The sequence below is a fragment of the Solanum verrucosum genome, unplaced genomic scaffold (assembly GCF_900185275.1).
Source record: "Solanum verrucosum unplaced genomic scaffold, falcon-dt-bn FXZP01000280.1, whole genome shotgun sequence".
NCBI classification, from domain to species: Eukaryota; Viridiplantae; Streptophyta; class Magnoliopsida; order Solanales; family Solanaceae; genus Solanum; species Solanum verrucosum.
The window spans coordinates 2116293-2143347 of record NW_026019982.1 but is presented as its reverse complement, the minus strand read 5'-3'; the positions used below and the strand labels follow the sequence as shown (position 1 = coordinate 2143347).

The following is a 27055-nucleotide window of genomic DNA, read 5'->3' as shown; positions in this document are numbered from 1 at the left end:
ATTAGTGAGACGATTCGACTTTAAACGATAGTGAAAATCAAATGTAGAACTAAGCAAAATTATACAATGTATTTATTATTACAAACACAAGATATGCAAGCATCAAATAAAATACTCATTAGCTATTGAAGACTTCTGAACCAACTAAAAAAAATAGCTAAATCATAAAATATATATATTGAACATAAGCTAAACCTCAAATTCTTCATATTCAACTAGGAAGAAATAATTCATAGCCTTCATAATATCAAACAGGCTTCCATGCATATCTCTAATAGAATATAAAAGAATAAAAATTTACACTCATATAACGTGAACAATGAGGCTACAACCATGGCTCTTTTGATATTGATTTCTTTATACATAGCCAACACATAATATTTTTTTTAAAAATAAAATAAAAGAAGAAACGAAACAAAAAACGATTATACACTAACAGAGAGTTAAAAGAAGGCTTAAGCTCAAGTTTTACATATAGCTACATGAGGGAAATCATATGCAGTGTGAGATAATGATATGCTAACACTTATCACTTAATTTCTAATTATGCCAAAATAGAAGCTATACCCTTTAGGTATACTTTTACATAACAATATACGAGCTGTAATTTTATAATACAAAGACACCAAATGAAAAATTAACTAATAACCAAAACTGATTTCATGTGAAACTAAAACGGAACCATTCTTTCATTCACAACATCTAAAACGTATAACATTTGAATGTCGAATAAGAAGGGTCTAGCAACTGACAACTTTGAAACCAACTAGAAATAGATTAAAACAATAACATCTTTCTCAAGCTTAAGATAAGATAAAAAAAAAAAGCAAAAAAAGAAAAGTTGTAAAACTTGAAACAAAACAAAATAAACTGATTTCCACATTATAAACTCAACCTAAATAAGAACAAGTCCAAATCTGTACATGTCTCAAAAAAAATACAAAATACTCTCCATATAACTTTGATCACAGCCAACTTACGCAAGAATCACTCTGGGCATATAGATTTCTTAGAATGTATATTTAATCACGATGATAAAACAGAGATAAAAAAGGGAGTATTACCTGTTGCAGGGCAGTGAACAAGGTGCTTCGATCACAGGTCTACACTCGAACAAAGACGAGCTTGAACACACTCAAAACAAGAAATCCGATAAAGAGCGGAAAGATGATATGTATTAGAGCAAATATTAATACTTATGAGAGTATCAGCCGCCCCAAAATTCTTCCCGAATGCGAGTATTTATAGGCGATTTAGAGCTAGGGTTGTGTTTTGGGCGGGATTTTTTATTTTTGAATCTTTTCATTACTTTGAATCCGAACGTTGACAAATATTGGACGACTTTCTGATCCTTCACGTCATTTGGATGAAGGAACAAGACTTGCTTCAAATGATACTTGAAATGGAAGAGCTTTAACTATGCTTTTGCTATGGGTATTCTACAATCATGAAAAAGGAAAGAGGAGATGGAGACGTATCTGGTGAAGCATTCTTTGCACGGGAATGGTGCAACCAACGTCTGTCAAATGGTGAAAGTACTCAAATGTTTGCTGGAAGAGGAAAGAGTGACCAGCTGCGCAGCACCAAAGGAAAACCCTAGCTTCTAATCGTATTGGGTTTATTTGGGAGTTGGGGTTTGGGCTGCTGAAATTGGGCGAAAATGGGCCATTCAAAGGCTAGATTTCGAACCGAATTTTAAAAGAAAGTGGGCTGATTACTTGGTGTGAATATATTGGGCTTTTTTCTTTCTTCTTTTGAATTGTTTTGGACTTCTAACTTAATAACCAATACTTAAAATGTTATAAGATGACAACTAATAATTTACGTGAATAAAAAACATCAATATTACGATTTTACGCTAATATAAATTAGAAATGCAAAATATTGATGTGAAATATAATGACGACAAACAACTTTTAAAGAAAAGGTGAAAAAGTGATAATGGTAATTTCGATAATAAATATATAATTTTAGTAGATAAATAAATATAGTAGTAAAAATAGTTGTGAAAAATGATAATTTGATACGTTATTAAATTAGAAGCTCGAAACAATGAAATAGAAGAAAGAAGGGTCAAAATTGGGTGTCAACAGATACAATAACAGTTAATAAACAAATTCGCAAAAAATTAATGTATCTGAAAAACAACTGCATATTTCAAAGAGGATACTTAATTAAAAAATAAGAAATTATTTGTCATCAGATTAAAAAAAAAAATAGGGGATACATATATGATAAAAATTGCATACCTGGGTAATGTTGGTCGATTAATGGGAGGGGCAACCTTTCTACCCCTTTTTTTTGGGGGTTTTCAGATCTTTTGAAGTAGATGCATGTACTTCTTTTATCAATTTTCTCTTGCTAGAACTTTGATTTGTAATGACTTTCGGGTCATGCAACCTTTTAGAACTCAATTCTTTGTTGTTAGGATCTTTTGAATAAAAAATTAGAGATTTGTTAGATGTTAGATGTTAGATGCATAATGCAAGAGACAAAACGATTGATACACAATAAAAGAAAAATAAAGGCGGAAATCACAATGGAGAAGATGAGAAAACCTAATTTGAACTCTAAATCCGGTTGAATAGTGATAGGATCCTTTTGAAACTCAAAATTGTTTGAATTTGATAACTGAAATTGTAATGGGAGAGATTGAGGACGAAAATTAGGGAATGGAAAAGGTCTGATTTGGCTTCCAAATAATAAAGTATCCGGTTAAGTTGAATTGGGGGAAAATAAGGGATTTTTGTATTTTAATAAAAGATTAGGGAAATATTGAGAATAAGTAAAGTAATGTTGTGTACTTAAGTAATTTGTCCTAAATTAAAACGAGGGAATATCATATATGCCTAATTCATGATACACCCACCAATTTCCTAGCAAAATGTCTACGGTTAAAAATCACCGACTTGTGAAGATCCAAATTTGAATTGGTTCCTGGTCTACTACACGTTGAATGAAAAAAATTATGGTGGTTGAGGCACAACCAACAATAGTTGTGTGAGTGCTCTATTTTCTTTTGACAAGTGTTTTCTATGGGTCCCTCTTATTGTCAAACTTTCTCTCTCTCACGATTTCATTTTCTCAAATTTTAGCCTTTCCTTTACCAATATTTTTACAGCTTTTTTTTTTAGTCCTATCTTTAGTGAAAATAAATAAATTCATACAATTATTTATTTTGTGCTTTCACAAATTGATTTGTTTGACTCTTTTTTTCTATTAATTTTCGTAACCCACAAAAAAAATGAATCTATAAAAGTTTAGTTTCACATTTTAAGATATTAAACATAAAGAAAATCTTTAACAAGAAACACAAAGTCAATATTGGCAATATTTATTGGATACATGCCATAGAAGTGGAAAATTTAACAAATTTGAAAAAGAAAAGATAATTGAGGGTTTGATATCATTTATGCATTATTATTAATATTAATCATAAACAAAAAAAATTTAAAAAATATTTGATAACTAAGAATTGAGTGATTAAAATTGAAATCTCAAAAAAAATAAAATTAATGACTAAAATTTGAATAATTAAATTAAATTATATATTTAAGTGTAATAAAAAATGCCGATTGAATTTTCATAGTTTAATTGGTTGATTACATGAATTTTTACTTTATTGAAGAGATTTCAATTATTTTTTTTAATTTCACTATCCTCAATTTTCTTGAATTCATCCAAATATAAATAAATTTATTTTTTTTCGACATATTACTTTAATTTCTCTTCAAATAAATAATAATAGAGATCTAAAATATATAATAAATATCGTGGATGAGTTTCAAAATTTCTTTATTAAAACAAAAAATAAAAAATGAAATTTACGCTAAGAATTACTAACAAGCAAAAAAAGAAAATGCAAGTACTCCAAAGAAAAGATTAAAATTGAAAAAGAAAAAATAGGGAAATAAGTACACTATGGATCACTGTGGCAGCCACATGAGGCCTCACACGACTGACAGTATGTGTGCCTCGCCCAGAATAAAAAATTTCCACGTTGAATGAGTATATATTACTAGTATAAAACTGAGTGGGCATTTTCACGTGAGATATTTATAGTGAAACGTCAATTCTAATGGTGAGGACAGTAGGTGAGAAATGACAATCTGTCATTCTGTTGTCTTTTTGCCACAACAATTATTTTCCTTTTATATATATATATATATATATATATATATATATATATATATATAGATAGAAACGTTAATTATAAAAAAGGACAGTAGGTGAGAAATGACAATCTGTCATTGTCTTTTTGCCACAACAATTATTTTCCTTTTATATATATATATATATATATATAATTCTACTCTTAAAAAAGAGTAAAATTTTAAAAAAATAAAAATAAAAATTAGTTTTATACCAACAATATCTTTTTCTTGATTAAATTTCAACTTCAAATATGAAACAACAATAACAACAAATCCAGTAAAATCCAACAAAATAAAATTCGGAGAAGATATAATATACGTAAATCTTACCGATATCTTATAGAGAGATGAGAATAATTTTTGTATCTTTTACTCTTAGCAAATAATATATTACTATTGACACAAAATTTCATTTAAACACCTCAACTAAACAATATGTTCATTTCAAATCATGTGGAGTCTCGTATGTCATTCAGAATGAAAGAGACTACAAATAACTTATACTTTGTGCTCCTTCTACTTAAAAGAACGAAATTGATAACAACAAATTAAATTTATGATAAAAATATAATAAATAAAAATCTAAATCTAATTTTAAAAAAAAATCAAAATGAAAAAGCGAAAGTTTATTTGAGAAGAGATGAGGAAGGAGGGGTGGGTTAGTTGTAGTGGAATTTTAGAAGATAGGTAATTTAATTTATTATTTTTGGCTGAAATTTATTTTTCCTTATAATATATTTTTAGAAGTATTATTTTTCACTCAATTGCCACACGTTCCCTTTTAATTAGTTAATAGTGTCAGGTCATTTACGAGTGTGTTACATAGGCTAATTTTAGCTGATTGTGAAAAAATGTCAAAATGACAAATTTTTTTTACATGAGGTGTCTAAAATTTACATCGCCCGGTTAAGATGTCAAAGTAAAATTTTGTGTCAATTTTAGGAAGCCATCGATAGATTTGGACTATTGTATACTTCATGTTCTCTTATTATATAAGAGACAGTTAGTGCTGAAGCAGGCATGTCTCCATTGACGTGCTTGCTTCAGCTTGTTTCGAAAAAAATTAAAAATTTACTTCTTTTGTTTTACTTTAATTTAATTAGTGCATAATGTTTTCAAAATTATTGAATCCGTTTTACCTATGAATATGAGTTATGATGGGATAAGTTATGTTGGGATAAGTTATGTTGGGATTAGTTATGATGGGATAAGTTGTCCTGGGATTATTTCTTATTGAGTGTTTGGTTTGTTATATTCAAAATAATATATATTGATAAATTTTAAGAACAAGTTGTTTGTTTACAAAATTACCCTTCACTTTATTTAAACTTTTTAAATTTTTCTTTGTGAGCTTTAGTTATTCATTTTTTAAAATAAAACTTTTATTTTTTTTAACTTAAATATTTTTGTTTATGTATTCCCATGATAAGTACCATGTGTATTTAAAAATATAACTTTTTTCTTATTTAGCTTAAAAATAGAACTTTCCTCTTAAGTTTATTAAAGAGAAGAAAATTTATGAGAAATCAAAATAAAATAAACATAAGAATTAGTCAAATAAATTCATAAATAAAAATTATATTTATATAGTATAATTTTTTAATAGAAAAATATGTATAATTATCATAAAAATAAGGAGTAGTAAATATTATTATACATGGTATTAAAAAAAATGTAAATATACATAAATGTAAAAAAATGATATATAAAAAGGATTTAAAGGGACATATTTGTCATTTACCTATTCTATCTCGGGATAAGTTATCCCGGGATTACTATACCACCCATGGGGAGGGATAACTTATCCCGGTACTAATTATTAATCCCGGGATAAGTTATCCCGGACTTGCCAACCAAACAACATAATTTTTTTTTTATCCCATCACTATTTCCTTATCCCATCACTATTATTTCTAATCCCTCACACCAAACGAGCCCTTAGTTTTAAATTCAAGACTTCACGCAGAAGCAGACACGTCGACAATTCGTGTTGAAGCATGCATGTCTCCATCGACGTGCCTGCTTCACCATGTTTCAAAAAAAAATTAAAAAATTTATTTCTTCTGTTCTACTTTGTTAGTTCGCGTTGAAGCATGTACGTTGCCATCGACGTTTCTGCTTCAGCGTGTTTTGGAAAAAAAATTAAAATTTATTTCTTTATTCTACTTTAATTTGATTAGTGTATAATTTTTTTGAAATTATGAAATTGTTTTAGCTATGACTTTTAGTTTTAAATTCATATTCTTTAGTTATTGCTTTATTATTTTGAATATCGGTAATATTTGTTTATATCTTGTAACTACTTTGAGTAAAAAATCAACGATCGATAACGAAAAATATATTAATTATGGACATCTTAATGGACCTCTTCACAATAAATTTATGCAAACAAAAAGTAATTGACAACTTAAATATCTAAAAATCATATTAAAATTTAATCAACTTTCTAAATTCTATCTATATCACATAAATTAAAATAAAAAAGTACTAAAATATTAAACTCGTGCTAGCACAGGCACCTGTGTCTAGTTTATTAAGGATTGACACTTTTGAAAATGATTTTTCGTGTATTATAAGTGAATGAAGTTTGCATACCCTTATAAGAGTTAAAAATACACATAAGTATTTTTTTTCTTCAGTTTCATACCTAAATTATTGAGAGTGTAAGTTTCATACCAAAATTATCACTTATTAATTTGAGAAATAATATTAATTTTGTAAGAAATAATATTATTTTTTTAATCTTTAGCATTTAACTAATATTAATTATTTATTTAATTTTTATCCCGATGAAATATTTTATCATGAGGAATGCCATGTGGTAAGGTTCTTACAAATGAAATAGATAGTGTATTACATACACAATCGCTGATGTGTGTTTCTCAAACTAATAAATAATAGTTTAGATATAAAATCAACACTCTCAATAGTTTAGTTATGAAACTCAAAAGAAAGGAATAAAACATTATATTTTTGACACTTAATAAATATGGAGAGAAGACATTATGCAACTTTAAAAGACAATTTTACCCTTAATCCTTCCTCACTCGTCTCTTCTCATATAGTAAAGTAAGTTTTTATAAGTATTAATAACAGGGAGAGTAATAAAATGCAAAAGGGAAAGTAAGCTGAAAAGAGAGAACCTAGTAATCTATTCTTTGGAAACTGCTTCCATGGCAAATACACTTGAATCCAACCACTGGAACAAGGGCAACAAAGGTATATTGACTAATTTCTGCTTCTCCTTCTCCCTCATTCTCTATTAATACTCTGTCCCATTTTATATGAGTAGGGTTAGCAATTGGATTGGTTGGTTTAAATTTGGACGGGTTAAAATGGATCAAGATCCAACCTAATCCAAAATGGATTGGGTCAAAACTGGTTACGTAATGGGTTAGTAACCGGTCATAACCCAATCTGTTCAATTTTTACTAAGTTTTTATAGCTTTATTTGTTACTCCTATTTTATAAGCTTTAAGTACCTAACAATTTTTTTTTCTTTATTAATAACATACAAAATCAAAAAGAAAAAAAAGTTTTTAAAAAATATTTTGATAATTTTTTTCAAAAATCAATTTGGGTTACAGATCAATCCAATTTTCAATAGATTGAGGTAACAAATGGCTGGGTCAATAACCAATCCAAACCTAAATGGGTTGGTCGGGTTAGTTTGATTTTGTCATCCGTATATATAAATTAGTTTGACTTAACACGAAGTTTAAGAAATTAAAACTTTCGAAACTTATAGTCTAAACAAAGTGAGAAATATTGTACGACTATAAATCATTTCACTAAATATGAAAATATGTCATTTTTAGAACTGATTTAAAAAAGAATGATATAAACTGTAACAAACATTTTGAGTTTTTGACTAATAATATTACTATGACATTGATTACAAAAAAGGTGTAAAGTACCTAGTTGAAAATTCGAAGGACATGAAAATGGTGCCTTTGGAGTTTGTTTGCCAATTCCAGAAGGTGAAAGGCCATCTATGGCGATTGATGGTTCCATTCCAATTATAGATTTGGGTGGACTCAATGGACCTGATGAACAAAGACTATCAACTATACATGCCATTAGTTCTGCTTGTGCTCAATGGGGATTCTTTAGGGTAAGTTCCCAACTCTCTCTTTTATAAAAATAATTTCTAGCGATAATAAATATGCACATTAATAAAAAAAATAAAATTGAATTGTTATTGAATTCAATGTTGCTTCAGGCTTTAACGACATTTTCAAAGAGTGTTTCATTAATAATTGTCTTTAAAATATATAAAGTGAAGTGCCAAATCACACCTAAAGTATCTTTTATTTGAGTTTCATACCTAAATTATTAAAAATGTGACTTTCATATAAAATATAACTCATTAGTTTGACAAACACACATATCTCCTTTACCACACTTTCTTAATGATGTGTGTACTGTGTACTAAATACTCTCTTTTATTTTAAAAAATTGTCACATCATATTCCACATGAATAACACATTCCACCTTGGTAAAAATAAATAAATTATTAATATTAGTTAAAAGTTAAAAAATTAAAGTTTTACTAGTCCAAAAACAAAATGTTTTTTAAAAAAAATAAAGTATAATATTTTTCTTACCTCACTCCATCACCTCTTCTCACAACAAACCCCTAACCCCATTCCCAAATTTATTTTATTTTTTAAAATTTCATTTATAAAAGTTCTTTAAAAAAAATAAAAAATACTCCATCCCTCCTCCCCCTCCTCCCTCCTCCCCCTCCTCCCACAATTTGCAAGAAAAAATTTAGATATTATTTTTTAAAAAAAAATAAACTTACCTCACCACACCTAACCTTCCGCTCTCAAGTTTATTTATGTTATATTCAGTGCGCAAGTAGAAAAAAAATACTTTTATTTATGTTATATTCAGTGCACAAGTAGAAAAAATATCATTTTTAAGGTGAAATATTTTATATATGTGAAATGTCATATGCCAAAGTCTTTCTAAATTAAGGCTTAAGTTATCTGCTGCCTCTTAAAGTTGTCCGCATAATTCATTTAAACACCTCAACTAAGGCGTGTACCTATTGAACACTTTTATTGTTCAAAATGAGTATGTATTGAACATTTTTCGCTGACATGGCAAAAATTTAGATATTATTTTTTAAAAAAAATAAACTTACCTCACCACACCTAACCTTCCGCTCTCAACTTTTTCTTGTTTATGTTATATATATATATATATATATATATAGGAAAGTATTTTCTACTTGTCACAAAAATTTTCTTAATGAAATTTTTATTTATGTTATATTCAGTGCACAAGTAGAAAAAAATATTTTTCTAAAATATATGTACATATCTATCACAAAACGAATATATATGACCAGAGTGTTAGATTGGATGGGATAGAACTTATTTTTTTTTAATTAAAAATAATATTTAAAAAAATTGAAAAGGGGTAGGTGGCTTGGGAGGGGAGGGGTGAGTTTGATTTATTTTTTTTTAAAATTATAAAAGAATTTTTTTTTAAAAAAAAATGGATGCCGGGGGGAGGGGGAGGGTGGGGGGTACAAGGGGAGGGGTGATGAAGTAGGGCTAATAAAATTATTTTAATTTATTTTAAAAAGCTAAAAAAAATTTGGCGATATATAAACTTAAATACTTAACTTTTAACTAATACTAATAGTTTATTTAATTTTTTCAAAGTGAAATATTTTATATATGTTAAATGTCATATGCCAAAGTCTTTCTAATTAAAGATTGTATTACACACCCCATTGAGATATGTTTCTCAAACTAAAGACTGATAGTTTAGGTAATAATTTCGTATTTCTAATAGTTAGGTATGAAATTCAAAAAAGGAGATAATTTAGGTGCGTTTTTATATTTCACTAAAAAATATATTTAATAATAATTAAATTATTATTATCAAATTAATTATCGCTAAAATTATTTTTGAGATAATGTGTACGTAGCTAAATACAATGTTATAAGAGTATAAAAGTTCTTTGATAATCTGTTGGTAAGCAGAAATGGACATTCTTGCCTATAGATCAGAGGAATCTAGAAAGACTATTGTCAAGGTGGAATCTAGAAGGACTATTGTCAAACCAAGCATAACACACTAACTAACTAGGAATTAGAGTGAGAACTTATTCTAGAACCGTCAGGATCGTTTGGTTGGAAACAAGTTATCTGAAATTAATTATTTCAGGATAAGTTATTCCATCATGTAAATGAGATAACTAATCATATCACTAAATTATAAATGATGGAATAAATAATTTAAAGACGGCCTAATATTTCCAACAAACACAAAATAAAATAGTCATCCATTTTATCTCGGAAATTATTATATCTTATACTCTCACACTAAACGAGTCTTTGGGATATTATCAGGTGACTAATCATGGTATAGAAGTGTCCCTGATTGATGAAATGTTACGAGTGGTAGAAGAATTTTTCAACCTTCCATTGGAAGAGAAAATGAGATATTGTTCAGAAAATGTGATGGATCCAGTAAGATATGGAACAAGCTTGAACACTACCAAAAAGCATAACCTCCATTGGAGGGACTTTCTCAGGCACTATGCAGGTCCACTTCCAAAAAGCTATCACCTTTGGCCAGATAATCCTCCTACCTACAAGTAAGTTAACTATCATCATGCTTAATTATAGATATTTGACATCAGTTACACTTTCTACAACAAAAACAATTTTTAGCGGCAATAAATAGACACATTAATAAAGAGAGTTAAAGTCTTTACTGACATTAGTCAAGTGCCATTAGATACAATATCGCTAAAGGCTTTAAGAGTCATATACAAAGAGTGATAATTGGCGCTAAAAATACATATTTAGTGGCAATTGAACTATTGTCGTTAATTAATTGCCACTAAAGATCATTTTTGATGTAGTGACTTATGAAATTGATATAAAATACGCACGATGAAATAAATATCAGATACATGAAATTGATATGGAATACACATGATGAATTAAATATCATATACATAAAATTGATATTGTTTACACAGATACACAAAATTGATATTGGATACACAAATACATACAATTTTCTTAATATTTTCCTAATCAATTTGTACATGTATATGTGTGAAGGCAAGTTGCAAAGGAGTACTTAAAGGAAGTTTGGCAACTTAAGATAAAAATATTTAGAGCAATATCAGAAGGATTAGGGCTTGATCCAGATTACATAGAAAGGTCACTTGGAGTTGAAGGAACTCAAATGATAGCTTCAAATTATTATCCAGCATGTCCTGAGCCAAACAAGACATTGGGACTTGCTCCACATTCAGATCATGGTGGTCTCACTATTTTGATGGACAATGGCATTCCTGGCTTGCAAATTAAACGCAACCAAACATGGTACTCTGTCCCCAGTATCCCTGGCACTTTTGTTGTCAATCTAGGAGATTATTTGGAGGTTAGTGTTATTATTTTTTTCCTTTCACACTATCGTTAGTGTCAAATAATTACGATAGGGTCAAAAGTTCAACATCACCCACCTCTAAGATTATTTTGATAAATCATCATTTAAAATATGGTAAGTTAATAATTGGTTGGGTTATTAACTTATTCATGACTACTTGAACTGAGATGGATTGAGTCAAGATGACTAAACAATGGGTTATTATAACTCGACTTGTCCACTTTTAGTAAGTTTTAATTTCTTTCCTACTTTACTTGTAATTTATTTAATTTTTAAAAATATTTATTTTGACTATGTATAACGTATCAAATAAAAAATTTTAAAATTTGAATATTTTGACAGTGCTTCTATAGGTCAACTTGAGTCATATATTTAGCGTAAATCAATCTAATTTTTATATAAATTGAATCGGGTTGATTAAAATGGATTGAATTACAAATTTAAGCAAATTGATTGAATCATATTTACATAATCTAATTTTATCACTTTTAATCATAATTATTAATTAAATTTTATATAGTTTGTGTATTTTAACTTTATCATAAATTTTGAGTTTCTAAAAAATAATTTTGTTAGATACTGAGTAATGGGAAGTACAAGAGCATAGAGCATCGAGGAGTAGTCAATACAGAGGCGGCACGTATCTCTGTAGGAGTGGGTCATGGCCCAGCAATGGACGCAATAGTTCAGCCTGCAAGCCCACTTATCAAAGAAAAGAGTGAAAGTACGTTTCGGCCCATTGTTTACAAGGACTATATTAAAGCCCAACAAACTACTGTTAAGAGAGGGAAGAGTGCGTTGCATGAGATAATGACTTCTTCCGACAACTAGAATCGGAGCTAGAAATCTGGGTATGAATTAAATCGTATTTAATAAATCTTTTTAGTGAACTTTTAATTTGTCTAAACATTGGATTTCATAATTTTGCATGCCCTTCCTGAAATTCCTTTAGAGCCGATTGAATAATCTTTATGGATTTTGTCATTTAATTGAACTTGCCAATAAAATTTGTTGTAAGACTCATAATAATCAACTTTATGAAGATCTTATTCAATTCCGAAAGCCAGTAGCATTGGTCCCAATATATTTGTATTGGAAAGCTTATTAAATAATACAAATACTAAGTGTAGAATATTTGAAATTTTTTAATATGAGATAATCAAGTTAACTATAGTGTGATGTTATGCTTTTGGATAAGATGGTGTATATATTTTAATATAGTATCCGAACCTGTAGAGAGCCTATGTTTGATTTTCTCGTGCCACCAATTATAAAAAATATGTATTTCACATACTTATTCCATGAAAAATGAAATAGATCAGCACGGGCATGTTAAAGAAATAATTAAGTATGTATTTGTACATGAATATGGCAATATTTGAAAAAAAAAAAATAGTACTTGAAGTTAAGTAGAAAAATGGTATTTGGATATTAAAGTTATATATATATATATATATGAACATGTATTTCACTTGAAAACATGTCAAAATTTTGTGAGGAAAAAAATTAATTAACTTTTGAAACTCGTAAAACTTCGCTTCAAGTTGGAGTAGAAAATTAACTACAAATGTACGACCAAATTAACCCAAAAAATGGAAAAAAGAGAACTTTTGATAAGTCCACATTTACCCTAAAAAATAAGGAGTGAGATTAATATAGTGAGAAAAAAAGAGGTATAGAATTGAGAAACAAATAAATTTAATATAAATAGTTTATTTAAATTACTTTTGAAATTGATGTTTTTTTAATCTTGTAGTTGTGTAAAATGAATATTGAAGGGAGAGTTATTATTCCGATAATAATTGACTACAAACATGAGTATTCAACCGGTTACACACGAAACGAAACCAGCTTCTATTACCTCACGCTATTTCAAATCAAACGGCAGATGCAAAAAAATAATTCTATTTAGAAATAATGTAATTTTTTTAAATTTTTAATGAAATAATTTATAACTATACAAATGCCCATGGTATATTTTAAACCATAAATTTTAAAACTTATCTTTTTAATTTTTTTTTATGTCAAATCAAGCAATGTCACGTAAATTAAAATTGAATTACATATACAACATTACCTTCCTTCCATAAGGATCGAACTCAGATATAAGGCAATCTATTGTTGAGCTACTACTTAATTGCTTACATTATTCATGTCAATCTTCTATATATAATATATATCGCTGCTTGATCATCAACGTAAGCCATTTTCCTTCTACAAATTAAGATTTGATTACACGTTATATATGTATATATCCATAAACGTTCAACAACCAACAACCTAGCTAGCTAGTAATTTGCTCATCTTGCAAAGTTGTTATTTAGTGGTGGTTCTATTGCTACATCTTGCGTTGTCGATCTATATCTGTGTGAAGTCAAAACCCGCAGACATATAATTGTAACGGAAAAGCAGGCTTGCTTTTCACTGAGTTCATCATCTATTATAAATACATTAAGAAAAATTTAGCCTTGTATGTACAATATGATTTAACTAACAATACAATTCTTTTTTAAACTACTGAGTACTATCATAGATAACTAACTACACATATAATCTTCCATATATAATAAGGAAGATTAGTAATATTGTTACAAATAGGAAATATAGTTAATTATAACAAGCTAAACTCCATTGATATGTCAAAAATGTTTACATTATCAGCTACATAAGTTACTAAATCCTTTAGTTATATATGGTAGGTATTATATCTGAAATAATACTTCGTAATTCTAAGATTCTAATAATCTAAAGATTAATATATTGGAGTACTCAATGGCCGAATAGTTTTGGACTTCTTGGACCAATAAATCAATAAATTTGGAGTTAGGTTTGTGACTTAGGGTTAAGGAAATAATCTAAATTAAACTCGAATCAGTGAAACATATGAATTAATTAGTGAAGGTATGTTTATCCTTCCTTTTGAAATCTAACCCTATTAAAGAATGACAAAAGTCTCACATTGTTGGTTAATGAGATGGGTGGACTAATTATAAGACTTGGCAGTCCTCCTCCCTTTGATCTAGCTTTTGGGGTGTGAGTTAGGTTCAAGACTTAATTTAGCATGGTATCAGAGCAAGACCCATCTCACCCAATGTTGAGGCCCCCAAAAACAACGTGAGGAGGGGTGGGGTGTTAAAGAATATGATAAAAGCCCCACATTGTTGGTTAATGATATGGGTGGACTCCTTATAAGGCTTGGACAATTCTTCTCCCTTTGAGCTAGCTTTTGGGGTGTGAGTTAGGTCCAAAAACTAATTTAACATAAATAAATACACCATTATGAGTATAGAAAGAAAAAAAAAGAGTTTTTCACATTAGATGTCGGATAGGATAATTAGAAAGACGTTCTGCATCCTTAAAGAATATCTAGGTTGTGGATAAAAGTAGTTTATTCGCTTTGTGAGGACTTTCGATTATTAGTGACGTGAATTCTGATTGTTGCATATCTGCTTCCGCTGTGGAGAAATCTGTAAGTCTCTTGATCTAGCTAGGATGTCCGATTCCAAAATACTACAAGAAATATTTACTCCTGGGAAGTAAAAATATGTTTACTGGCTTATCCTTAATAAATATCTTGAATGTAAAAGTAACTCCAATGATTTCTTAGTTACGTAAACCTTCATTTATTTAAATATGGATAAAAAATGAATGAAAAATTATAATATTTTACATGAAACATCAATTAGGAAATAGAAAAAATACTTTTTTTTAAAAACACCACTTGTAATAGATAAATCAAAGAATAAAATATACCCCTTTTTTCATTATTTATTCCACCAAAGAGCTGATAGATTAATCTTATTTCAAATATTAAGAGAACTATATCCGAAATTTAAAAAACAATCACAAATGCCAATACATACACAAATCCAAACATTTATTCTTCTTTTATTTTTTAATTAAAACACACTTCTTCTCAGCAAAGCTTCTGCTGACTCCTTAATCAACTTCCAAGCTGAAATTACATGTCTGTCCTCCGTCAGTGTAGCACCTACTGCAAACCTTAACATGTATATTCCACCAACTATTGTGTGTGTCATGTAAACTAGACCCGTTGAATTAACACTATCAAGCAATTTCTTGTTTAAAAACTCGATGTACACCAGTTCATGCTCCTTGTTCGGGTTGAACCGGAAGCACACGAGAGAGAAACGTCGCGGCACGACAACTTCAAAACTCGGATCAGACCTAACGAACCCTTCGAACATTTTGGCCATACGAACATCGGACCTAATGTGACTCTGAAGATTGGCTACGCCATAACTACGCATGACGAGCCATAATCGGAGAGACTTGAACTTTCGTCCCGTACCGATTTGCCAGTCTTTGTAATCAACAACTGAGTCGTATTCGGATCGTTTATTACGTAGGTACTCGGGATTCGTGCTCAATGCCTTGACTAACACGTTTGGTTCTCTCACCCACATGCAACAACAATCTAAGTAACTTAGTAGCCACTTATGAGGGCTTAGGCTCAACGAGTTAGCTCGTTCAATTCCATCGAGGTATCGTCTAAACTCTGGACATATACATGCGCTCCCTCCATAGGCAGCGTCCACGTGGAACCAAATATCGAATTCCTCAGCCAGCTGACCCAGCTGGCTGAGGGGATCGACGGCTGTAGTGGAAGTGGTCCCAACAGTAGCACAGAGGAAAAATGGGACCAGTCCAGCAGCAACATCAGCTTCAATAATTCCACGTAGGACTACAGGAGATAAAGCGAAATCGCTTTCAATAGAAGTTTGTACCGCACGAATATTGCATGGTAAAATACCAGCTACCTTGCAGGCTTTGGTATACGTAGAGTGCGTTTGATCAGAACCGTAGACTACGAGCTTCCCGATGTTATCAGCGCCTATATTATCGAGCTTACGATCACGCGCAGCGATTAGCGTGCATAAGATCGCTTCACTGGTTGTACTTTGAAGTACACCACCACCTGTGCCAGAAAACATGAAGGTTTTTGGTAATTTCAACATATTAGCGAGCCAGTCCATGACTATCATTTCCAACTCCGTCATGGCTGGCGAAGCCAGCCAGTTAAACCCGACGGAGTTGAAACAATTGCACAGCATTTCCCCAATGAAAGCGGCGGAACTAACGGTAGCAGGAAAAAATGCGAAGAAATTCGGGCTTAACCAATGGGTCATACCCGGGACAATATGGTTCTGGACATCTTTCATAATTGAATCAAATGATTCGGGGCAGTAGGGGGCATTTTCGGGTAATTGAGTACGGAGATAACCCGGTTCAACTTGGCTTAGAACCGGGTAGGTCTCAATATTCTTGTAGTAATCAGCAATGAAGTCCACCATTTGATGGGCTTGGGTACGGAATTCTTCCGGGTCAAGTGGGTTGAATTTCGGGACGTTGGATTGGGTTTGAGAGCTGTTATTGGAATCAAGGCTTCCCATGATAGATGTTTGGAACAATTTAAGGTACGTTAGTCGCTTAAATAAAGTGAAAAGAATGAGATTGATCACGGAAGAACTGTTATACCTCCTATCTTTGTTACCTTTGTAAGCAAAAATTAAGTTAGGGAAAAGGGAATTAGAGAGGGACATTTTATAGGAGAAATTAAAAGGTGACGAGGATTGAATTGAATGGGGAAAGAGAGAGTAAAGGAAAAAAGGTAGTTAGGAAGAGAGATATTAGAGTTGAGACAAAAAGGAGAATTTGGTATTGGTTGTAGTAATCAAAATTCAAAGCAGCCACTTTTGTTTGGTATGCAGTAAGGGTATCGATTGACGGATAGAGTTGAAATTGGAGATATTAAAATGAGTTTGTATAGAAATTAGGTTGAGTCATGAATCGTCCAAGTTTACTTAGAGCTCAAATGGTTGGGCTCAAATGGGATAAAAATCAGGCTGGGTCATAATCTGCTTAATCTCAATAATTTTAACATATTGTTATTTAACTCTTATAACCATAATTTGAATTTCAACTCAAGAAATATATAACAAAAATGTTATAAATGGATAGATAAATTTTAAAAGATATAAAATAAATAGTAATTTATACCTTTAATATAGGAACATACGTTACATTAATGCAAATAAAGAGTCTTAAAACGGATTGTAATTGGAGATTAGATTGGACTCAATTGATGATTTTCTTAAAATGGGTTAAGGTTCGAATGAGTTGAGATTGGACCCAATTCAAATTATCTTGAGTCTAACCTTATAAATTATGGACGGATTAGGCGGGTTACCTATGTTTGAGCTCATTTTTGACATCTCTAGGCTCTAATATGCCATGTGTCTTTGATTTCATTTCCGATAAAACTAGTATGGAAGAACCCAATTTTTTTTCACAAATTTTGAAAATAATTTTAATTAAATAATTTTTTTATAGAAATAAATTATATATATATTTGTATAATAGAAAATCATCTCATTATGTATAAAATAAATATCCTAAAAATATTATTAATATAATTAATTTTAAGTAACTTTGATTAAATAATGATTTCTGCTGTTAACTCTAGGTGGGACCCTAGAGCTAAACTACACATGTAAAAAGGCATTAACTACACATGAGGTAGTTTTGGATCTGTAATAGGAAATGGTGACACAACACAACAATTGGTACAACATTAATTTCCAATTCCCTCTTATATTATGTTGTGGCTATTAGCCCTAAGTGGGACCCACATGTAAAAAGTTATAAACTACACATGAGGTACTTTTTTGTTTGTAACAGAAAATGTTGACACAACATATATAACAATTGGTATAACATAATTAAAGCTCGAAGGTCTAAAGTAGGAGGCATTAATTGCTCGAATACCCCTTAATTTATTCTTAATCCAAGGAAAGCACACATGTTGACGGTTTCGCGTATGCTTCATTTTCAACTGCCTCTTATATAAAAAATAAATAAATAAATAGATTATGATCTAATGAGATAGTGGATTCTGTGTATTAACTAAGATGTGGTTTTGTTACGTAGATTAATAATAAAGTCTACGTTATATACACGGTTAGCATAAGAAATTAAACTCGGTACGAGTTGAACGGTTTAAGCTTATATAAGATTTATTATTTTGTTCATCTTAACTCAATCCATCACAATCTAGGTGTTTTTTGGGGTTGGTTACTAACTTGACTATTTTTTACTAGCTCAATACATTTAGGGGTCCTTTGATAGGATATATAGAATAATACTGAATATTGTATATTAGTAATGTTGACATTAATAAGATTTGTATTAGTTATATATGCTGAAATTATTTCTTATGTAGTGTTTGATTTTTGTATTAAAAATAACATGCGCGCATTGCAATATTTCTAAAAAAAATAAACATTTGTTTACAAAAAAAACCTTTCATAAGTATGGTGGAACAGATGTGAACATGATTCCGAGAGGCAATTATATCTTTTATCATGTCAATGCATACATTAAAACCTTTTGCATTACTTATATCATAGATTTTCATGTACTAACAATAGAATATCTTACACCAAATAGAGAATATAACTAAAAAATATATCAAACAAAATATTAATAAAACACAAAGCTAATATTTACATTATTTGTTTTAGTGCACTATGCCAAACTACCTTTTTTTTTGTTTTCTCACCCGGTGTCCGGAGCCCACATTGGAGCTCCGACTAAATTCGAATTGCGCTCTGCAGGGCCCATTCGGGTGTGGCGCTCCCAACAGAATTTTCTCCATACCCAGGACTCGAACCCAAAACCTTAAGGGTGAAACACTCTCACCAGTACATCACAACCCATGTTGGTTGCCAAACGACCCTTTAGGAACATGTACAACTTCTTCGTAGAACTTATATATTTCTTACCCAATAGTTTATTTAGTAACTTAAGTTTAAAATAATGCCAATTTGTAGCCAGATTTATATTCAGTCAACGAAATAATATGGACCAAAATGTTTCTTTATTTTAATTCTACAAAAACTAGAATTAACTAATTAATAAATAATATATAATGTGTTTATGTTCTTGGAGATCTTAATTCAAACGACGTAGAATCTGTTTCTTAGATCAATTTCAGAAACTATAAGAAAGTATTACAACTTGTAATTCATAAATACATTTTTAAATGATTGAATTTTCTTTAGTACGAAGTCATCTTTATTAGAAAGTGTTTCGTTCTATGTGAAATTTTTCAACGTAAATTCAAATTTAGTTTAGCCTCAATACAAATATCGAATACCAAATAAAAAAATTTAAAGACATTGTATTATCCGTTAGATCGTTAGAAGGAAACTGTTGTCCAAAACATGTTCCACCGTAAGGCAGAAATATTACATCAGAGTTTTGGATATGAACAATTAGTAGTTGAAGGTTGAGATTGTTCCTAATAGTCAAAACACTTGAATATTGACATGATATATTAATATTCTTTCAATTTGTTTTTACTTGTTTATTATATTAAATGTTTTTTTACTTATTTTATTAAATTTAGAGATTACTATTTATCTTCTCTAATTTATTTGCCATTAAGTTATCATTTCTCAAACTTATAATTGAAGTAGCAATAGTCAAAATTAAAATTCCAAAATACAGCAAATACAAGAAGTTTGATAAAATAATATTTTACTAATATTTCTTAAAAAGAGTGCAAAATATAAACAATGGAACGAATGTACTATCATTAATACTAGGAAAAATAAAATTTATACGATCATTTCATCAAAAAAAAATTTAATCAACTTAAAATAGCATACTTACATTATGTCTCACTACTCACTAGTATGTCATAATTAAATTAATTATCGTGTGTTATGAAATGAGATGAACAATAAAAGAATAAATTCATAAATTTGCAAATACATTTTGCTGCTGATTACGCATTCATGATGTCAATACTGATTGGCTGATAAGTGATAAGTGGAAAATAAATCTTTGAAACATAATATGAAACCGGACCGCTGGTCATATTATCGTGTCTATTAAAAATTAATTAATTTTAAAAAATAGATATTATTAATTATTAATTTTCATGATTATTTATATTCAGATATAAATTCAGAATTTAAAGATGACGGAGACATCTTCAGAGGAGAATGCATATTAGCCAAATTGGTATCACGCGATACTGACTCTTGCGATTTGGATAAAATCGATTCAAACTAAAAATTGAATCAAATCAATTTTGATTTGATTTGATTTTACATTTATAAAATCGATAATATTTTTTTTTATTTTGTTCTAAAAAATCAAAAATATAATCGAATCGATAAATATAACTAAAGAAAAAAATTTAATTCCTTTCCTTGATAAATACTCTAAACCAGATAGTCAAGTTAAAGGATAAATAAAAGATATTGACTTGAATTTCTCTGTTCCCCTCCAACCCACATATTGTGTCACGTTATTCATCATTATCCTTCCACACAAGCTGTGCCTTTTTATATTCATCACCTATCCATGATGTTTTAGTTAAAAAAAATAAAATAATATATATATATTTATATTTACTTTCTTTTACTTATATTCATGGGCGGAGCCATTTTAAATAAAGAATGTTCTGATGTATATTCTTTATTTAAAAATTATGTAATATATAAAGATTAAATATTAGTTATTATGAATGTATATTTAATTTTATGTATTCTTAACATAATTTTGGGAATTTTTTTTGTATATTCTTCACCCGATTTACACTTGCTTACACTTGAAAATGCATGCACAAAAGACTTAGGGCATTCAAAGAGGCCGTTGCTCCTTTCAAATGGGAAAGGAGCAAATCTTCATGCTGGAAACGGCCAACTGCACAATTTAAATTTGAAACGTTTTGATCTCCCCAAAATATGGAAAACAAATTATTTCGTATAAGATTGAATCATGATGGCGTGTTTTATATTTATCTTTTGCCTTGAATATCTTTTCTAAATTCATTTTTTAATTAGTGAATTTGTCTGCGATAGGCACGATTCAGAAAAAACTTTATTTTGTAATGGACATATATTAGGATTCAAATTTTAATGTGTGTTATTATTAACACTTCATTTTACATTACTAATTTACTATTATCTAATTTGTCATCATCTAAAGACTTGAGAGTTTTGTATCGTCCATATAGGTTTAACTTGTCATCATCTAGAGATTTTAAGAAATAAATAAATAGGTATTTATATGTGCATGTGTATGATAAATTTAAAATATTGTATTATTGTACATCTATTTTTTATAATTTCCACCTTTTTGCTCCTTTAGTGACTCAAACTTACCATCCTAGAGGTGAAAGTAAGAAGTCTTTACCATTCGAACAACTTCCTCTCGGCTATCATTGTAAATATAATTTGTGTATATACTTCTTTTCTTTCAATATAAAGTTCAATCATATCATAATTATATATATATATAATCTCTAAAATAATTGAACAGGTGATATTTGTTGAAGAAGTAGGAAGTTGACGATTGGAACATGTCAAAGGAACAAGTCCAACGAAGCTGACTGACGTGTCTGCAGCAAGTGTTGATGAAGTAGGAAGCTGACGATTGGAACATGTCCAACGAAGCTGACTGACGAGTTTACAACATTGCTGTAGAATTAGAGTCGCATTAAGATTAGATTACCTATATTAATTAGGATTATATTACGACTAGGATTAGATTATGATTATGATTTTAGTACAACTAGGATTAGGTTGTAACTCAACATTATTTTAATAATAATGCAAATATAAATAATCTAATCCTAGTTGTACTAAAATCATAATCATAATCTAATCCTAGTTGTAATAAAATCCTAATTAATATAAGTAATTTAATCCTAATGCGACTCTAATTCTACAGCAATGCTGTAAACTCGTCATTCAGCTTCGTTGGATATGTTCCTTTGACATGTTCCAATTGTCAGCTTCCTACTTCATCAAAACTTGTTGCAGACAGGTCAGTCATCTTCGTTGGATCTGTTCCTTTGACATTTTCCAATCGTCAACTTCCTTCTTCTTCAACAATATTTTCTCTAAAATAATTGAGCGGGCTACGCATGAGGTGGAGAAGAAGAATTTTTTTCTTTTCCTAACTTGACCAATTTCATAAATATTCTCTTGGTCCTTACTTTCATAATTAATGGTATAAAATGAAACCTCTACGTCTCTCTTTGTAAGACTAATCACTATCCAATAATGATTTAAAGAAATTAAGAGGATTCTTAATGAATGTAAGAGAAATGGGGAGTGAGATTAAGAATATAAATGTTGAATTAATTAATTTTGCAATTCTATCATTGGAAGTTGAAAAATCAATCAAGCAATTAATTTTGGAAAGAGAAAAAGATAAGTTCGTTAGGGTAATGCTAAATTGCCAGAAAATTTGGTCAGAAATTTAAAAAATTTATGATATCTTTTTAATTTTAAAATAAACTGATCTTTTTTTCATTTTTAATTAAAAGGTATTAAAGTTAAAAGGATTAAAATGTTTAAAAACGTAAAATAACATAAGTAAAATATCATTCTAGATAAATTCTGACCAAATTCTCTAGCCAAAAGGATTTTTCCAGTTCGTTAATACATTTCTAGGGTAATAAATTTTCAATAATAGTACAAAAACATGCACATTTCCTTTCATTTTCTCTCATGTCATCTCCAAACTATATCAATTTTGAAGTTTTCCTCATTATACGTAATTAATGTCGCTAAAATCATGTAAATTTTATATATTTCTTCCGCCCATCTTTACTGATTCACTATACTATTTTGGGATGTCCAACAATAGTTATCTAGTTTATAAAATGAATTAATAATTTACCGTGTTGTATCTATTTTACCATTGCTATTGAATACTATTCATTTTTCAATATTTAATTGACTTATATTTAATAAGGGCGATTTGGTAAAATTACTCCTATCATTTACGGCTTTTTAATTCCTATGTCAAGTTAATAATGGACAACTATTATTAGACAAAAGAAGTATAAGCATTTATGGAAAAAAAAAGAAGAGCTTGTACATTGCTTTCCAATTGATCAATTTAATTCTTTCACAATCGATCTTGTCATTCCTTTATTATATTAAGCATGTTGTGATTAGTTATCAAAATTAAATTTGCATTTCTTGAATATTGAAGTGACGTTCTCATGAAAAAGACTTCAGAAAAATGATTGATTAAAAAGTCATGAAAGCAAATATCCGACAAATTCATAATCAAGCATGCATGAAAAAAAACGATCCTTAGAGTTTAGAATCATTGAAAAAACTATATCATAAAACAATAAGGAGCTTTTCTCAAATTAATATGAAAGGACCCTGGGTAGAGTCCAATTACCTTTCGAAGACCTTGAAAAGCCTAACCAAGAAATATCTTAGACTAAACTTATGTCTTGTGATTTTGACTTGCAAATGTTTTTTTGCCTTGTAATAAAGGCAGTGAAATTAACACTCAAGTTAGATTCGAACTCAAGTTTCGCGAGTAGATCCTCTAGCAGTCTAGCTTGTACCAGCGGCACAATGACACTCATATGCAGGGGGGTAGCTAGAGCTATCCCGGGGTGTCCAACTGGACACCCTTCGTCGGAAAATACGTTGTATAAATATGTCAAATTCTACATTTAAAGGATATATATATTTAAAGTTGGACACCCTTGACAAAAGTTATGCCTTTGGCGTAGTGGTAATAAGTGTCCATTTGAGTGAAGGAGTTTTGGGTTTGAGCCCCAAATAGCACAATATTTTATTATTATTATTTTGATAGCCACAAACCATTATTATTGGACACCCTTAATTAAATTTCTGGTTCCGCCACTGCTCATATGCTTTTCATGGTGCACTGTTAAATATATCCTAATTTATGTCAATTTTCAAGAAAGAAATACATATATATACATGATTTTTCCGAAACTAATGGGTGCACTACACCCCATCTAGAGAGGTGGGTCCAACTCTGCTGGTAAGACATATTCGATTTTAGGAAAGAAATTAAAGATGAACTCCAAAATAGGGGAACTCGTGTGAATCATGACCTAATACTTAACCCTAAAATCTAGTTTACACTAATAGCTAATTAGTAATAGAGAAATTTAAAAACAGCCAAGACTAGAATTATAATTAGGCTCATCACTTATAATTTGTTTAATTACGATTTGTGGTTACATGTTAGAAGGAGGAGAGTTGCGAGCTAGATTGAGAAAGGGAGGAGAGAGGAAGTGTCACACCCCTATTTTCCCCCAAACGAAGTGTTTGAAAAATAGAGTTTCTCCAATTAAAGTGACGTTTCGAAAAGGGATTATTTTATTTTAGAGTCGCCACTTGGAATTGAGTTTTGGTGTTCCAAGTCACCTAATTTTTACCCCTAATCAAAAGGAAGTTGACTCTAATTTTTAATGGTCTGCGAACTAGAAATCTGGATAAGAAATTCTATTGACCAAGGGGAAGGTATAAGGCACCCCTCGAGTCCCGTGGTTCTAGCACGGTCGCATCATTGACTTATATCCTGGCCTGACTTAGCTTTTGGATATAGTTCTTATTAGCTATACATTTACCTATATCCTACCCTCTCTGATTTATTATAACTGTCTTATTTAGATTTTTTTAAATCCGAGAAATTTTAAAATTGTCGTTTTAGTGGGAGTAGATATTTGAATTATAATAGGAGGTAAACTTCTATGGGATTTAGGATTAATTTTAGAAAAAGAAAATGTTAAAGAGGTTAAGACCAATTTCTTGGAAATTTCTTTTATTTTTTATTCTATTTCTTGCACGTTATTTTTTGTAGTTTTTATTTTTATATTTTTTATTTTTTTTAACATTCTGTTTCTTCTTCTTCTTACCGTTATTTTTTTTTTGTTTTTTTCTAACAAAAGGTTTCTCTTCTTTTTGCATTTAAATAGTTTTTTGTTAAGTTTTGTTTCCCCCTTTTTTATTTTACCTTTTCTTTATTTATTTTTTATTATTATTACTTTTTATCACTTTTCATCTTTTGTTTCTTCTGTTTTTGCTTTTTATAATACATATTTATTTATTTTATTTTTTTATTCTTACTTTCTTTTTAATGATCTATTCCTCTTATTTTTTTTTATTATCTTCATCTTTCTATTCTGCACTATTTTCTTTTATTATTATATTTTGCTCTGCTCACGTTTTCTTTTTAATTCTATATATTATTTTTTAATTAATTTTTCCTTTAAACTAATTGAGAGAAAAATAATATACGTAGTGATATAATAATTTTTCTTCACCAAATGATGATAGTGTGAAATTACTAATAAAAGAACTATCTCACGTTGATGAATTAATGACTCACTCAAATGAACTAATGTTCATCTCCTCCATTTTTAATATTTCGGATACGATAAAAAATATTCTAATAATTAATTGTCTCCATAAGTATGACAATATTATTTATTTATTAAACTCCAGAAACTCTAAATGATAACTAATACAGAATCTCTAACCAATTTACATGTAATTAAATTAAAGTCATAAACGAAGTTGTCAATTTGTACCATCAAATAAATGTACATAAACATGTTGGAATAAAACTAGGAGTAAACAACAACCATCTTTGGATCAAATTAGTTGATTAATTTAACGCCAGGTGTAAAAATAATTCGATGAGCAAATTTAAACAGTAGCAATTCATGCAATCAACAATATGATATGCGTCATAAAATAGTGGCATATAACAATACATGTAATTTTAAGGACTTCATAACATCATAATCGAATTCAGAACAATTATTTCATTGAACTATATAAGGAATTAGAATTACCTTTTCGTAAAATTTAATTCCAACAAAAGAAACCGCTATAATCTATTGATTTCCAAAGTTAATTATAATTAACTTTAAGGAGCGACGAACTTGAATCCACGAACAAAAATCTTTCTGACTTAAAGTGTATTGCTTTTTTTTTGTGTGTGCACTCTTCTTCCGTATCTTTTATGATTATGATGGTGGTATATATATAGGAAACGTTTTCTTTCTTAGATACGTGGGGGTGTACGTCTTTTTTTTGGGTTTTTTTAATTTAATTTTAGTCGTGTATGTATAGGGGTCTGTTAGTTGCTGATAGTTTTTGTGGGAATATAGTAGTATAGGGGCGAGTATATGGGAGTGGTGGGGTATGGGAGGTTAGATTATTTAGGTTATCTTTACTTTTAGTTTTATTTTAATTTTAAGAGAATAATAATTAACTATATAAAAAACTAATTAGAAAAAGTCAAATAGCTAAAAAAATAAATAATTAAATAAATACTAGCTTATTTATAAAACTTAATTTTAAAAATAATATAGATTTTTTTTTTTGTAATCTTTCATTCTTTTTTAAACAATTGAAAATAAAACTTACCTTAAAAAAAAGTGATTCTATTTCTGTTGTTTTCAAATCTTTTAAAAATAAGCTTAATAAAATAAGATAAAAGTCAAAATATTTAATTTATATTTATAAAAATATTTCAGCTCTAAAAATGGTATAAAATTTTAGATTCGGTCAAAAATTACGTGTCTACAGTTTACCCCTCTTTGACTGGAAACACGAAGAGTTTTTAGACAAAGAAGTAGACA

The 27055-nt window shown here is 29.4% G+C and overlaps 2 protein-coding genes across 2 annotated transcripts; one reads left to right on the top strand and one right to left on the bottom strand.

Moving 5' to 3' along the window:
* Nucleotides 1–7253: 7253 nt before the first annotated feature.
* On the top strand, nucleotides 7254–12606 carry LOC125817371 (protein DOWNY MILDEW RESISTANCE 6-like). The gene is made up of 5 exons (XM_049496904.1): nucleotides 7254–7373; nucleotides 8061–8268; nucleotides 10527–10774; nucleotides 11250–11574; nucleotides 12157–12606. The coding sequence occupies exons 2-5, from the start codon at nucleotides 8149–8151 to the stop codon at nucleotides 12409–12411; spliced, it is 948 nt and encodes a 315-aa protein (XP_049352861.1). The 5' UTR covers nucleotides 7254–7373; nucleotides 8061–8148; the 3' UTR covers nucleotides 12412–12606.
* Nucleotides 12607–15463: 2857 nt separating this feature from the next.
* On the bottom strand, nucleotides 15464–17020 carry LOC125817446 (tryptophan decarboxylase TDC1-like). Its single transcript, XM_049496981.1, has one exon. It carries the CDS (start codon nucleotides 16992–16994, stop codon nucleotides 15480–15482), a length of 1515 nt encoding a protein of 504 aa, XP_049352938.1. The 5' UTR covers nucleotides 16995–17020; the 3' UTR covers nucleotides 15464–15479.
* Between the last annotated feature and the right edge of the window lie 10035 nt (nucleotides 17021–27055).